This window comes from Theobroma cacao, chromosome 5, assembly GCF_053813885.1.
Source record: "Theobroma cacao isolate CCN51 chromosome 5, ASM5381388v1, whole genome shotgun sequence".
Classification (NCBI taxonomy): domain Eukaryota; kingdom Viridiplantae; phylum Streptophyta; class Magnoliopsida; order Malvales; family Malvaceae; genus Theobroma; species Theobroma cacao.
Window position 1 is genome coordinate 42642567 of NC_142643.1, and position 14761 is coordinate 42657327.

The 14761-nt window shown below is 33.7% G+C and overlaps 2 protein-coding genes across 5 annotated transcripts; one reads left to right on the forward strand and one right to left on the reverse strand.

Annotated features, from left to right (window-relative positions):
• Positions 1-984: 984 nt before the first annotated feature.
• Positions 985-6662, reverse strand: LOC18599814 (ArgH (DUF639)). Of its 3 annotated transcripts, XM_018120556.2 has the most exons (11): positions 6440-6662; positions 5623-5851; positions 5292-5393; positions 4962-5131; positions 4218-4351; positions 3917-4094; positions 2943-3507; positions 2534-2646; positions 2166-2415; positions 1205-1450; positions 985-1060 (listed from the first exon to the last, which is right to left on the reverse strand). In XM_018120556.2, exons 1-10 carry the CDS (start codon positions 6496-6498, stop codon positions 1223-1225), a joined length of 2028 nt encoding a protein of 675 aa, XP_017976045.1. In that variant the 5' UTR covers positions 6499-6662; the 3' UTR covers positions 985-1060; positions 1205-1222. The 3 variants fall into 3 exon arrangements, with proteins under 3 accessions (XP_017976045.1, XP_088663045.1, XP_007030018.2); XM_088806919.1 differs by lacking the exon at positions 985-1060 and having other exon boundaries at positions 1073-1450; positions 5623-5843; XM_007029956.3 differs by lacking the exon at positions 985-1060 and having other exon boundaries at positions 1073-1450.
• Positions 6663-6844: 182 nt separating this feature from the next.
• LOC18599815 (potassium channel tetramerization domain-containing protein / pentapeptide repeat-containing protein) lies at positions 6845-12327 on the forward strand. 2 transcript variants are annotated; one of them, XR_001927736.2, is made up of 11 exons: positions 6845-7061; positions 7476-7585; positions 8555-8689; positions 9674-9829; positions 10215-10298; positions 10493-10539; positions 10630-10703; positions 10816-10874; positions 11368-11471; positions 11725-11805; positions 11976-12327. XR_001927736.2 is itself a non-coding variant. In XM_018120557.2 (11 exons), the coding sequence occupies exons 1-11, from the start codon at positions 7016-7018 to the stop codon at positions 12027-12029; spliced, it is 906 nt and encodes a 301-aa protein (XP_017976046.1). In that variant the 5' UTR covers positions 6847-7015; the 3' UTR covers positions 12030-12327. The 2 variants fall into 2 exon arrangements, 1 of the variants encoding a protein (XP_017976046.1); XM_018120557.2 differs by having other exon boundaries at positions 6847-7061; positions 11368-11427.
• Positions 12328-14761: the final 2434 nt, after the last annotated feature.

Sequence of the window (14761 nt, forward strand, 5' to 3'; positions counted from 1 at the left end):
TGTAACAAATAATTGAAAATTTTTATAAACTTTTGTATTGTAAGATTGTGTATGTTACATTGAATGATATATATAATTAATTTTATTCGTAATCTAAATTTAATTAATTCACAATAATTTTAATTCAATATTTTAATCTAATTTGATAATATTATTATATAATAACTCTAATTAGATAATTTGTATTATTATTTTTTTAAGATTAAATTTTATACTTATAATTAAATCAAGATTTGGTAACAACTATAATAGAACAAAGAATATGTTTGTATCTATGTTTGCACAGAGTACAAAAAGGACATTGAAAATTAACATACATGAGAGAGAGTCCTCATCTCTCCTTACTCCTTAATTTTTTTAATTTTATTTATTTCATTAACTGGTTAAATTTGTTTACTGGTTTTTTTATGAATTTTAAATTAATGATAGCAATTTAATGGAATGATCTTATTAATTAACCTTACAATAAGATCAAAAATAATAACTTTACTGCAGAATTTACCTACAGGAGAGACGTACAGCGTCGAAGTCAGATTTATAGAGCATCCCATACAGGAGAGACGTACAGCGTCGAAGTCAGATTTATAGAGCATCCCACTAGATTCAGCTTCAAGATACTTACAGATCCTCTCCATAACCCTTCTGCCCTTCACACTATTTTGCATAAACCTCTGAGCACACCGTTTGCTCAACTTTTAATTTCTGCCAGAGCTGATAATGGCTTCATACGAATACTAGTCTGAATCTCCTGTAGACAAATTGTCCAGCCTGTTGGATTAATTATGCGGGTGAGGATCATACATTATCTTCTGCTCTACCTCTATCAACTTCTGGAGACTGACATTCCGGGTTGTAAGTTGCATTGATTTAGATTGGGCATCAACAACTGTCGATTCAACACAGTGGCAGACATCCTGGCCAATGATATTCTGCGAATAAACCGTGGCCCTGGAGCATGAATGGTAAGAGCACGAGTAGCGTAGACACTTATGCTGTGCTATAGGAAGACTGTCCGGTAAAGGTGGTAGAACAAAGTTTGCTGTTGAGAAGGCTACAAAGACTAACATCAAGATTGTTAGGGATTGCCTTTGCAGCCTCGTTTTTAGAATAATAAGATCTAGTATAACATTCGTGTCTATTTTCAGCTATAGTTTAGACAAACCAGTATAAAACCAGATTGATGTAAAAGATTCAGAGCATTTACACCAAAATGCATGCCGGCCTATTTAGGACAGGCAGGAGCCTTGTCAACAATTCGAACTGGGGTAGGTGGGATTGAGTCCCACCATTCTTTCAGCCGCCGTTCTCCTTGGTTGTTTCTTATGTACTTCCCTAACTTTGATGTCATGATCGCGGAATGAAATACAGCAGTCATTATGAGATACTTTAAGGGAACCACTGCCAACAATATTGCCAATCCGATCATCGCCAGCATCACCCTTTCTGCATGCTGAAACCAAGAACAAGTGTGTGAATTTGATGGGTGTACGACATTAAAATGAAAAATTATCATTTGTTTGATAAGTTAAACAGAAACCTTAAAAGTAGTTTGCACAAGGACACATCAGGCAACCAATGATTTCTCCAATTAAAAAAACAAATACTACCAAAAAATGTTACAGAGCTCAGTAGCACTCATAGTTTGCTTTATGAAATTTTTACTCTAATTATCTGTTCATGCCGTCAATTTAAATATTTATAATTTAAAATGTGATTGGGGTTTGCTGCCTAGCAGATACTCACTGAACCATGCTATGATTCCAAACTAATTGAGGTGAGTTACAGGAATTCTTCTGCTCTACTTTGGCTTATAAAGAGTAAAAATCCTGCAATGACTCCTCATTGCATTACAAGGTATGAAATGGAAGCAGTAATTTCTTTAAGCATTAGTACTACTCTAGTATATAGTCCATTGTTTATTGCCTTCGATAGTCTAACATGCAATTTTGTGCTTACTCAAAGCATGAGGAAGCAAGAGCTAGGCACCACACTATTGCAAATCCCTTGAGATAAATTTTTCCCACTTTTACCTTAAATCTTGCTTTATAATAGAACAATGCACTTTGCATTTGGAAGAAGTAAAAGAATGCATTTCATTATGCATTTCATTATGTTTAATCTTAAATAAGTTGCCAAATTAAAAGCATGTTTAGTTGCATGAGTACCTTGTGTGCTCTTGAAACCAGAATTGAATGCAATTTCAGTATTGTTACAGTCGCCTCCTGGATTATCCCACAAATGGTCATAAATCCGTAATGAGCTGAAACTATGTTCTCTCTCGTAGATGCAGTCTGGTCAGAGGCGGTGCACACAACTATCTCCTTTTGTTTGTCTTTAAGCCTTTCTTGTCTAGCTCGGATCATTTTTGCTAACACCAGAAGCAAGCCTGAGGACATTGCTTTGCCAACCCATTCCCTACAACAATAACATGATTTGTATTTGATGTATTATTTTAAGATATGAGTTTGCATACAGATTTTGAAAAATTCTTTTAGTAGGTTAAAGAATGAAAGCAGGACCAAGAACAACTTACTTGTACGCAATTAGTATAATTGCAGCAGCTACAGCAAGGGTAGTTGCTGGTCTCTCCCATGAAAGGATTTGTTGGAACCAAAGGAATACACTTTTAAGTGGCTTTAGTAGCTCCTATAAATGTCAAAAGAATGAGTGTAACACATTTAATGTTCTTGCATCAATCCTAGGATCTATTCTTTAAGAAAGCAAGATAAGCTGAGTAATTAAATCTGTATGAAAAGTTTCATTGCCTCTCCTAGTCAAAAATAAAAGAAAGACAGAGAGAGTGTGTTTGTTCAAACACTAGTTGGCTCAAAGCCAACTATGGAATTGCACATCATGATAAGATGTGCACTCTCTACCACAATTTAAAGCACATTTATTGCTTACCATGAAAAGATGTGCATTATATTGGAACAAGTAATTACCATAAGAATGAGAGCATTTTCACTGATCCCTTCCTCTTTCAGCCCCTCAATTGCTGATTTAGCAATAGCAGCTTCCCTTTCTTCCCTTCTCGTTTGATTGATGGCAGTCTCTAAAGAGGTTTTATTATGATATTCACCACCCGCAAAAGTTTTCCTCACCTCATCAGTCACTGCTTTTGCTTCTAAACTTGATGCAATTGACTCTGAAAGGTTCATTCTCCTCAGTATTGAGCTTGCACTACAAGGTTGTCCACTATTTACCCTCTTTAGACTCTCAGAAAGCTGTTCCAATACATAGTCCCCCTTAGGTAACTCATCATATAAAGCAAAAATCAAAAATTTTGTGGGATTCGGGGGAGAAATTCGTAGCATTTCTCTTGCTGCGTGAAGCCTTATAATGCTCAAAATGGTCCTTGCATGCATCTCCCATGCTTGTATTGGACATTCCACTTTGAATTCAGATAAAAATTTGTGCATTAGCAGAACCTCCTTTGTGAGTGCTAGCCAATGGTCACGCCTTGTAGAGCTTGTTATCTCTGGAAACTCCAGCACAACCCCTTCTGGTCTAGAAAAATTGGAGAGCTAAGGTCACTCAGAATACCAACAATCCAATTTATCAACACACTTTGCTCATTTTTCAGCTTAAGTCAAATCATTACTCCCAAACTCTCAACACCACTTAGTTAGACTAAGCTAAAAAATCCACCACCAAGCTGTCAGTGATTCCAATTATCAAGTAGTTAAACTTTCTGGCAGATTTTTTACAACAACATGAAAATCAAGTACAAATTGATGACCGGTACGTTATTGACATGAAATTTAAGAGTTAGAGCGGGTGAAAATCGGTACATCCAAGTGAAACTAATGAAAAATTCTACACCATCATTAAGCTTTACCTACATGTTATTATGTCTGACTTTGAATGAAATAATAACAGTAATATTACCTAGAATTCTATGCAAGTATATACTTACAATTCAGGGGATTCATAGATTATGGCTTTGTCAAAAAGTGGAGCGCCCCATGGACCTGTGGCAGCTGGTTTAACACCGTGATCAATATCCCTTGAAAGGTCAATCTTAAGTGCATCTTCATATGTTACCACTCCAGAAGCCTCAAAATAGAGAGCATAATTAGTCAGTGTAAGCCTACCTAGAAAAATAACATCCAAAGTAAGTGATTTCAAAAGTAGCAATCACTTGAGAGATCATAAGATAGAGATTTATTTGATCACTTGTCCATTATGATAGTACAAAAAAGGAATCAAACACAAACCAGGCCAACTCGTTCCTCCAATATGGCGCACTACTCTCTGTGTGCTAGCTGTTCCCTCCACATGCAATATAAATTCATCATCAGCTAACTCTACACCTTTTGGCTTTGCTTGTTTCTGTAAATGCTTCATGCGGCTGTAGGACCAACAGTTGAACAGAAAAGGGGGGAAAAGAAACCACTTAGAGTATTGCAAACAAATTTTTTGGTGCTCTACACAAAGTTCAAAACAAAGAAAGTAAGTTGTGCAAATTTTGGTGGCATTGGAGTTTGTCTATGCCTCATTTTTAACAGAGAGTTGTGATAATTAGTTTGTCCATGCCTTACTCATAGTGCCGGTTTATTACTGTATATCCATTGATATTTATGCAGGTAACTTAAAATTACAATTACATGGTGGCGACAAATGGACAACCTGCAGTGCCACCTATGATAATAATTATATAAGCAGTTAATCCTCCAATAGTAAAAGACTGTGGTGCCATATTTGCAGTAGAGTGGACATTATACACTGCCATCAAAGCTATTAACTTTCCAGTTGTGTGTAGATTAAACTGAGGGGAAGAAAGCAGAATTTAGGCATGGAAACAATGGTGAGATGGAAAATAGGTTTAGTTAGAATTTAGAGACTAGATTCTGCCAATGCCAAATAGCATAACCATCTCAGATGGAATTTAAATTTTCCATACTCATCATTGCTAGCTATATTGGATTGATTTTTCTTTCAAGTAGAGATTAGATGCATACTCATCAATTTCTTTTAGGAATTTATCATATGCAGGGAAAAAGAGCCGGTTTCCAGTAGGCGCAGTTAGAGTTTCGAATGTGAATCTTCCATTAACAATATCAGCAACTAATGGAACTAATGATCCCAACCACACAAAAGCATCTTCTGCAACACTTGGTTCATCATTAACCTACCAAGAAATTTCACAAATCATCAGCAAAGAAGCAAGAAGAAATGACAGACACACAGTGTCATTGGCAAAATCAATCAATTCTTTCTGAGAATAAAATAAATTGATATTGCTTCTGACTAATTAAGGCAATTGAATGATGAGAAAGAAATTTTCTTACAAGGAGTGGCATCAGGTCTGAATAGAAAAGAGGGATATCATCGTGCTCCAGAGGCACTTCTACTGGTGATTTTATATCTTCTTTCTCCTTGGCAATGCTCTCCTGCCAACTCAACATAATAGTATAAGTACTATGTTGGAGGGAATATGATCAACAAATAAATTCTGACAACTTTAGCACAAATGTTATGAAGACAATGAAAACCATAATTTTCATTGAATATTTTCATAAAAAATGCAGTTTTCTGGTCAAATGTCACTCAGACAAATGATCACAACTCAGAACTTAAACCAATTCCGAACTTCACTACAGAGAGGTTGAATATGCTCACTGTCTGAGACTCTTCATCGACAGCATTAGGCTTCTCCCAAGCTAGCATCATGTCATATGTGAACCGGCTGAATGACGCATTACTTATCCTTTCTTCTATATTTTGACACAATTTAATGAGAGCTTTTGAGCTGCAAAATTCCACTAATTTCCTCGAATAATCGCCCACTTCAGGCTTCCATCCAGCGTCAAATTCTTCTGCCAAGTTATCCACAGAAGTACCTAGTTTCCTGGGTAAAATTAAGCATAGCAAAGCATTCTAGGTATGCTATGGTTGGGTATTATTCCAATACAATTCAATTTGGATAAAAATAAATAAATAAATAAACTAGTACAACTACAATATATATAATCGATAGAAATTATTTCAAAAATATCTCATGTTCTGTAATGATCATCTATCTATACTCAATATAAATAATGAGCCTAACTGTAACTCTCAGAAAACCTCAAGTATGATGTTCTTTTTCTTTATTACATGAGAATTTGCTAATACATTAATATATTGTAATGTTTTAAATATATCAAACCTTAACCAGATTAGAGTCTTAATTTCATGTTGTTTTTATTATGAAATACTATTATATGTTTTATTTTTTTTCTTCAATTTCACTGTTTTCCATTGATTTTTAATACCCAAGAGACCTTATTCACATTATTATATTTGAAACTCAAGACAGAGTAACTCCCTCACCCCAATAAAGAGATCTAATTATCAAAAGATTAAATACTGAAACAATGAAAACTCACTAAGGAAACTATAAAGAGAGAGAGAGACAGAGAGACAGAGAGATCGATCAGATATGTAAGTATATTACTCTGCACTTCTTTGGAGAACATGGTTGGCAATGGAGGAAAGATGCTTCAGCTGCACCATCTTCAACGTCCTGTACCTCTCTCGCTATGCTGCTTGCTGGGCCTATGGCTTTTGAATCTTTGATTTTTGATATATGAAAGGAGAAGGCAAAAGTAGAGAGGGGTGGGTTGTTTTTTTGTTTGTTAACTTCCTAGGCTGCCACGTTAGGGTGGCCATGCAACCACCTGGTGCTTCCTCCATCTTCATGCACACCTCACGTTTTACCCTTTTTTTCAGGAGTTTATTGTAATTTAGAGCCTAATCCCTCCTTCTACAAATGACAGGCACTATGTAAACCCAATTGTCGCAATCTGCTATGGGCCGAGGTAGGCCCTTTCTGACTTGATAAGTTATACAGGGCCAAGCACTCCCAGCACACCCATTTTCAGAGAGCTCAGCCTAGAAACAGTCTTTGCTCCTTGTGACAGTCACAACTGTATAATTTCCAAAAACGTGTTAGAGCAAAGTCTTTTCAATTCACAATTTTCACTTCACCTCCCCTCCCCCATATTCTCCTTTGCCTCTTCAGCTTCTCTCCATGATGAAAGATTCCGATTTGTCTTCCCTTATTCGACTCAACATTGGTAAAATTCTCTACAATTCCTATAATGTTTATATTTCAACCTCTACTTTATGTGGTCTTTTTCATATAAAAATTCCGCATCAGTTACTTATTTTGGCAAGAAGTTAGAATTTTTGATTGGTTCATTTATAAACAAGAAAAACCCATTTTTATTTTAGCTTTTTTTAACTGGGACTAATGGCTTAAACCCTTTGGATTGGATTAATGAGCTGCATTGGGTAGTTGACTAACTCTGTTTTCCGTTTGGTTGCTGAGATAACTTAGGAATTTGATTTACACTTCAACTTTATGCATTTGCTTTTCTGGGTGCCACTTTTTTTTCTTTCTAAGTTTTATCTTTTTGTTAGTTTTCTCATTGTCGGATTTGGTTACATTAAAAGTTAATGCCTTCAACTGAACAAAAATCTGTGGGCAGGAGGGAAGAAATTTTGTACGACTATTGATACATTGACCTGCCGTGAGCCTGAGTCCATGCTGGCAGCTATGTTTAGTGGTCGCCATACGTTGTGTCAGGACTCTGAGAAGGTATATATACTTTTCTTTGCCTTGGTTGCCACACTGTCATTTGTTAATATGTAGACTTGTTAGGTTTTATATTCTGAATTTTTCCTGTGAGTGAATAGTAAATGTGGTCTCAGCAAAGAAATTTAGTGTTTTCTTTTCGTTAACTGGTGGAATATTTTTCCTCCTATCCTATAAGAATGTGAGTAGATGTCACCTGAATCATGACTGATTTTCTTAATTTGATTCATTTATATATATATTCCTATTATGGGGAGTGAATGATGCAATCCATTTCTTGGAGTGATGCAGTCATTGTACTTTTCAAATAAATATTTTTGTTTATGGGAAGGATCTTTGCTTAGAGTGATTTTGGATGGGAGGTTTGGTTGAATGTTCAATTTATCACACATGATAAATTGTAGATAAAGATTGTAGAAGCATATTGGTTTAAAATGTTTAAGAACCACTGAAATGATATCTTTTTCTTATTCGCAAGGAAATAGGTTCACATCAAATATTAGAAATTGTCTTCATATTGGTCCATACCATTGAAGAGTGTATTATATGAGCATATGTATGAAACTTCAATGCATGAGTATTTTTTTTTATCAGTTATGTCTTGCTATCATTTTCTCTTTCCAAAAGAGACGATGACCACAAATTTTGAAGGTGTTTTTATAAATTTTCTTGAGCTACATCTTAGATATCATTTCAGGCATCAGTGCACTTCTAGTTCTTTATAACTTACAGATGGTCGGATGCCAAATTTGGTACTTGAAAGTTATGTGTTTTCACTGGGTAATGAAAAACAGTTTCCATTTCCCCCATAAAATTATCATTCACTCAAAATAACAGAAGGGGAAAGGGAGGAGAATGGAAATAAGTTATATGTACTTTTGATATAGTTCGTATTGGAGTTCTGCAAGAGAAGAAACTTTGTTTGAGTACAGATATTGAATCATATTCCTTGATCATATTGAATTCTTTCAGGGATATGTCTTTGTTGATAGGGATGGAAAGCATTTTCGGCATATTCTAAACTGGTTAAGGGATGGTGTTGTTCCCACATTGACAGATTCTGGATATTCAGAGCTCATAAGAGAGGCAGAATATTACCAGCTACTTGTAAGCCATAGCTTCTTATAATATCTACTTTCACTCACTTCTAATTGCTATTTCATTACTTTTTTCTGCCAAGTTCATGTCACTTAAAGACATGTCCTTGCATTGTTAAATTACATGGTCAAGGCTTAAGGTGCATTGAGATTGTATGATGCGTGGTACTGCCTTTATGCATTAGCTCTAGTGGTAGAGGGTGGTTTTGGGATGTGGATTGTCCTATAAATAGGATTCAATACTGCTAATTAAAAATATTCAATTTTTTAATACTCCAGTTGATATTTTATCAGTTTATGGATCGAAACTCAAGGACATATTTCGTGCCGCAGCCCAGGTGTCTTGTTGACAACATTAACTTAAAATTCAGGAAAAAAAAGTGTAGGAAGGGATTTTGTTGTTGTCCCTATCTACTTTGCTATTAAGGCTTAATGGAATGGGGTTGAGCCATATTTGGTTCTCTGTAGCACATGCATTCTGCATAATTTTTTGTCCTTTTGTTTTAAAAGCCTTTAATTAAGCTATGATATTTAATTTATATGAGAGAAAGTGCTGTTTTGTTTGTCAAAAAAAAGATAGATGGCATAGCTTACAATCTATGATGTGAAACCAAATCCTGTGCTGCTGTTTTTAAGTTTTGAAGCCTTGTTTAAATGATACTCCAGGTATGCTTGAGTGCTTTAAGCAGGAAGCACAATTTCTTAGAAATGATGCACAAGTCCATTAATGAGTATAATGCCATTGTGTGTTATAAATCTATGTTCTTTTTCTTTTTAAAATTATTTATTTCTTCTCCAGAACATTTTTCAGAAGTTGAATCACACATAATGATGTACTGTACTTATCTATTTTTGCATGATTTATATATCTTGGTTTTCAGCGATAACCCCATGAAACATTACTCATCATGTTTCTCACTCTTTTAGTTTGGGTCGTTGACCCCTTGTTGACTTTTGTTCAATAAGATATGAATTTTCATGCTTATAATTTCAGGGACTAATAGAAGGAATCAGTTCTGTTTTAAATAAGAGGAAGGAAGATGATGACTTGGGTGCTGAATTGACACGTACTGATATCATCAAGTGCATACAGTCTGAAAGAGTTAGATTTCGGGGAGTTAACCTTTCGGGCCTTGATCTCTCTAAATTGGTAATGATTTCTGATCCCATATTCTTGACAGAATCTTGTGTTAACACTTTTGGTTTTCTGCCAAGTAGAGTCTTGTTTCACAGAAAATTAGACTTTGTCCATGTGATCTTCTGCTTACACGTGTCTGTGGTCTGTGGAGAAGAAAATTGTTTGCAATCAATACTTGCAACTACAAGTTTTCTCCTTTTCTCTGATTAGTGATGACTGACATTTGTTACATTTTCTTGGGAATCATGGTAGAAGGGTTTTTGTTTCTCTTAATCTGAATGTTGGATGTCTATCTTTAATGTCATATGACTGTTTGTAGTTCAATTTCAGTCTTAGAAGCAGATATATTATTGCAATCTCCAATGTATTATCCTTTTCTATTTCTTCAATTGTGCAGGATCTTTCATTTGTGGATTTCAGCTTTGCCTGTCTTAAAAGTGTTTTCTTCTCACGTGCAAATCTTCAGTGTGCAAAATTTCGGGTAGGCCTAATTTTTTTTCGTGAAGTATGTCATTGACTGTATATGCCTTAATTAGGTTTAGTTTATACTCGCTTAACATTCAAACTTAACCATGTGATGTGAGAATGGTTGTACATGGTTCCTTGGTGTCTTTGGTACTTTTTGGTTGTTACCTGGTGGATGGATCATTTTTAACCTCTCTATCATCATCGCAGGATGTAGATGCTGAGGGTTCTATTTTTCACAATGCAACTTTGCGTGAGTAAGATGCATACCCTTACTTTTCCTTTCTGGACCATATTTTTTTTCTTGTGAACTGTAATCTTAATTGTTTTATTTTTGCCTAGGAAAGGTGTGAATTTACTGGGGCAAATCTTCGTGGGGCTTTACTAGCTGGTGCTAATCTTCAGAGTGCAAATCTTCAAGGCAAAATTTTACCATCTTTCTACAGTTAGTTGATTTCTTGTAAATGCTACTATGTACAGCTATTGTTTGAAATATTAACAGATCTTTATCTTCATCAATTTCAATGTTGCAGATGCCTGTTTGATAGATTGTAGCTTCTGTGGGGCAGATCTTCGTTCTGCACACTTACAGGTGATCATTAAATTGAATATAATGTGCATATACAAGGAAGAAAGTACAAGCCCTTAGCTTACAATGAAATTATTAGTAATATATTTGGATTCATTCTTGTTTGAGCTATAATGATCCTCTGGATTGAATGATTAAATAAAAAATATATGCTATACTAAAAAAAGAAAACATTAATTCTTCATAAGGATGAACTAAGGATAAGCCCATCATTTAGCATACAAGGTAACGGTTTGTAGTTGGGTGTTAAATTGCTAATGATGTTAGGTAACATGTTTGATCAGTGTGAATGATGCCGATGATACATATTGCATAGGAGTTCATGGTTTGAGTGAAACTATTGACATATGTAAACATCAAAGAAGAGAATAATTCCTTTATTTGTTGGTATTTTCTATTTTGCTCATTGTTGCATGTTTCTTGACTAGTTGGGGTTTTCTGCGGGGGCCTTTTGTGATATTGTAACTATTAATATGGTTTATCTCTGGATTTTTAGACTGCTGATCTCACGAATGCCAACTTAGAGGGAGCTAATCTTGAAGGAGCCAATTTGAAGGTAGACAGATGCTTAAGGATGGTGTTTCCATATCAATTGCTTTGGTACATATATTATTTTTATTTGAGCTATAGGAAGGTATCAATTAGGCAACCCAACAGAAAATGCTGGTGGCTATTTAATGCATGTATTTATAATAGCTTAATCTGATGCGTTGATCAACTTATCCTGATAACTTGAGCAAGCTTAATAATTTATAAAAGGGAACTTGAACGGTTGTGGCCTGACATTTTTTTAGTTTCCTTTCCGGCTCCTTTTGTGTTGATAATTAGTTTGTTGTAATTACATGTTTTTCAGGGTGCAAAATTAAATAATGCCAATCTGAAGGGTGCAAACCTCCAACGAGCTTATTTACGACATGTTAATCTTCGAGATACAGTAAGTAAATCAGTTTTACAATTTGCAAATTTGTTTGGATAGTAAGTTAGTGGTTCATCTAAAATTTTTGGACTGCACCTGTTGATGTGGGTCAAAGTAAAAGGATTTTCACATTTGTTCTTCCAAATATCTTACTGGAATCCATCATGTGATTTTTGTTTCTTAATCAGCATTTGGAAGGTGCTAAGCTTGATGGTGCTAACTTGCTTGGAGCAATCAGGTGATGATGTAGAAAGCTTGTATATATACACACATATATATATATATATATACACATATATATATACACATATGTATATATATATACATATGTACATATGTATATATCTATACATATATATATATTGACAGATATGAATTTACAATGGATGTAGGCAATAGGGGCAGCTGCCTCCTTGGAAATCCTATTACTTTTTAGTAATATTATGTAATTACTGCAAGTTCCAGAGAAGTTTTAACTTTGTTTGTGCCCATTGAAATCTAATTAAAATCCTCTCACCTGTAAATTTTATGAGTATTAAATATCACATAATCAGTAAACTTTAAGAAATTTTGCTTTTCTATGCATGTAACTCTGGGAAGGGATATGAGAAGTGATATGAGACCATAAGCCTTGAAGCTTTTTTAGTTTTCTATATGGTGATCTTAAAACATGAAGAGTGAAAAATGTTAAGCCAATGAATGTTAAAAAAAATACTCCAAATAAGGTAAAAAAAGCATGTTTCATGGAGATGGGAATAGGGTTGAAAATATCCATCCCATGGCCATATTCAGTGTGCTGACAGGTTTTCTACCTCTTAAGAAGTGTGAGGTACATATTGGAAGGACCATGCTCAAGGAAAATCAAAGTCAAATCCAATGAATACAAACAAGTTTCATGCACTTGATAAATGGTATCATGAGATTTTTATGACTTTTGGATGCAGTAAAGATGTGGCTGAGAATGGAAGGCTTGATTATCTCATGCCACAACCTCTTGGATTTATGATGGTGTTCGGTGTCTTATAATGTGATGTTATCACTGAAGGGATAATATTGTAATGTTTAAAATATATGAGAAAATATCAATTATAATATTAAAAAGATAATATTATTGTGTTCGGTTTGAAAGTATTAATGTTGAAAATATGATATTAATTTTTAAAATTATTTTATGTATGAAAGTTTCTTATCACCAACATTAAGTAGTTATAAGATATATTTAATTTTTAAAGTTTTCATTTCATTATTAATATCATCACTTACTTTTTATTTATTTTATAAAATAAATAAATAAATATAATGTTTGAAAAAGTCATTAAACTATTTAAAAAATTTTAAATAATTTTTTATTATTTTATTAAGTTCAATCAAATCATTATATTTTTATTTTCGATCAAATGAACTCTTATAACTAAGAGTTGTTTTAATCAACATATATTTTATCATTTTATTTTACGTAGTATTAACATGACGTTAATGTAAAATGTGAAAAATATTATATAGTCATGTTATATTAACATGTTATGTCATTATTTATTATTTATTATGATATGTTAATATGTCACATCAATATTATACGATATAAAATAGTAAATGATATTTTGATTAAATTAATTATTAATTATAAAGTTTATTAATTTAAAATAAAAATATATAAATTTAATAAAATGTAATAAAATAATAATAATTTATTTAAATTTTTTGCAATAATTTAAAAGCTTATCACTCACATAGAAAAAAATGTTGTAGCTCCTCTCGTGCCGCACGTCCTCAAACCGGGTTATATATGAAAACATTTAACTTACTATTCAATAAACTTCTCTTTATAAAATTATAAAATCATCGTGGTTTTCCATTCATGCGAAATTGGAGGTTGAATCATGGAAAATATCCATGACAGATTTCCTCTTTCCTGTTGGAAGGACCATGCCCAATGAACAAATGAATACAAACATTTTCCATTAACATAATAAACGGTTTCATGAGATATTTATGACATTTGGATTCAGCAATAAAGATGTGGGTGAGAATGGAAGCAGGCCACAACCTCCTAGTTTCAAGTGGTATTTGGTCAAGGATCTGTCATTGGATAATCCTCAAACTTTAGGTGACCCTCAAATTATCTGTGAATTCCTCTTTCTTTCTTTTTTTTTTTTTCTCTTTTGTTTTTTGGGTTGCAAATCTAGATCTAAAACTGGCCGGTGCGCATTTACCCAGACAAAAGAGGATTTGAAATGATAATCTGTTGGTCGGTTGCATTATAACCAGGAAAAGTAAAGATAAGGGTGGGCTAATTTTAAAGCAGAACTATTATTTCACTTGCGTGATTATATATTTGTTGCTGGGAAAGAGGAAGACTTTGAAACATTTAATGTCATTCCTAATTTAACCTTCATTTAGTTGTTACTTTTTTTTTCCCTTTGATAAGATATAAATACAAAAATATATATATATTTTTACAAAATCATAAGCGTAACTTTGTAATATTTAAAGTGATTGCTAGTTGCTCTTCATTTAGTTTTAGCACTAGTCTGTTAACTCAAGAAGATAATACGGTAAAGAAAAAATTCGAGAAGGTATAGTGGTGAAATACGATGGAGAAAAGAATAAAAAGAGCTGAATAAAAAAAGTATTTGAGAAGAGCTTAGCGAGAGTTTTTAGAGATGAAGAGGGTGATTTTTATATACACCAAGTAGAAGTGGTTGTTTTGAAACAATTAGCCAAAAAATATTTATTAGACTATATAGGAAGAGAGGGTTTAGGAAAAATATGTTCATCGTGGGAAGAATTTGTCTACTATGAAAGAATATGTTTATCAAGGATAGAACAGGTCCATTATGAAATAACACGTTTTTCTCCAACTATGTGCATTGGGTAGTCAGAGAATGTTTAGATTTAATAACATAGTAGAGTTAAGTTACGTATAACAATATGTTATGTGTTTTTCAAAGGAAAAAAAAAAAAAAAAGGAATT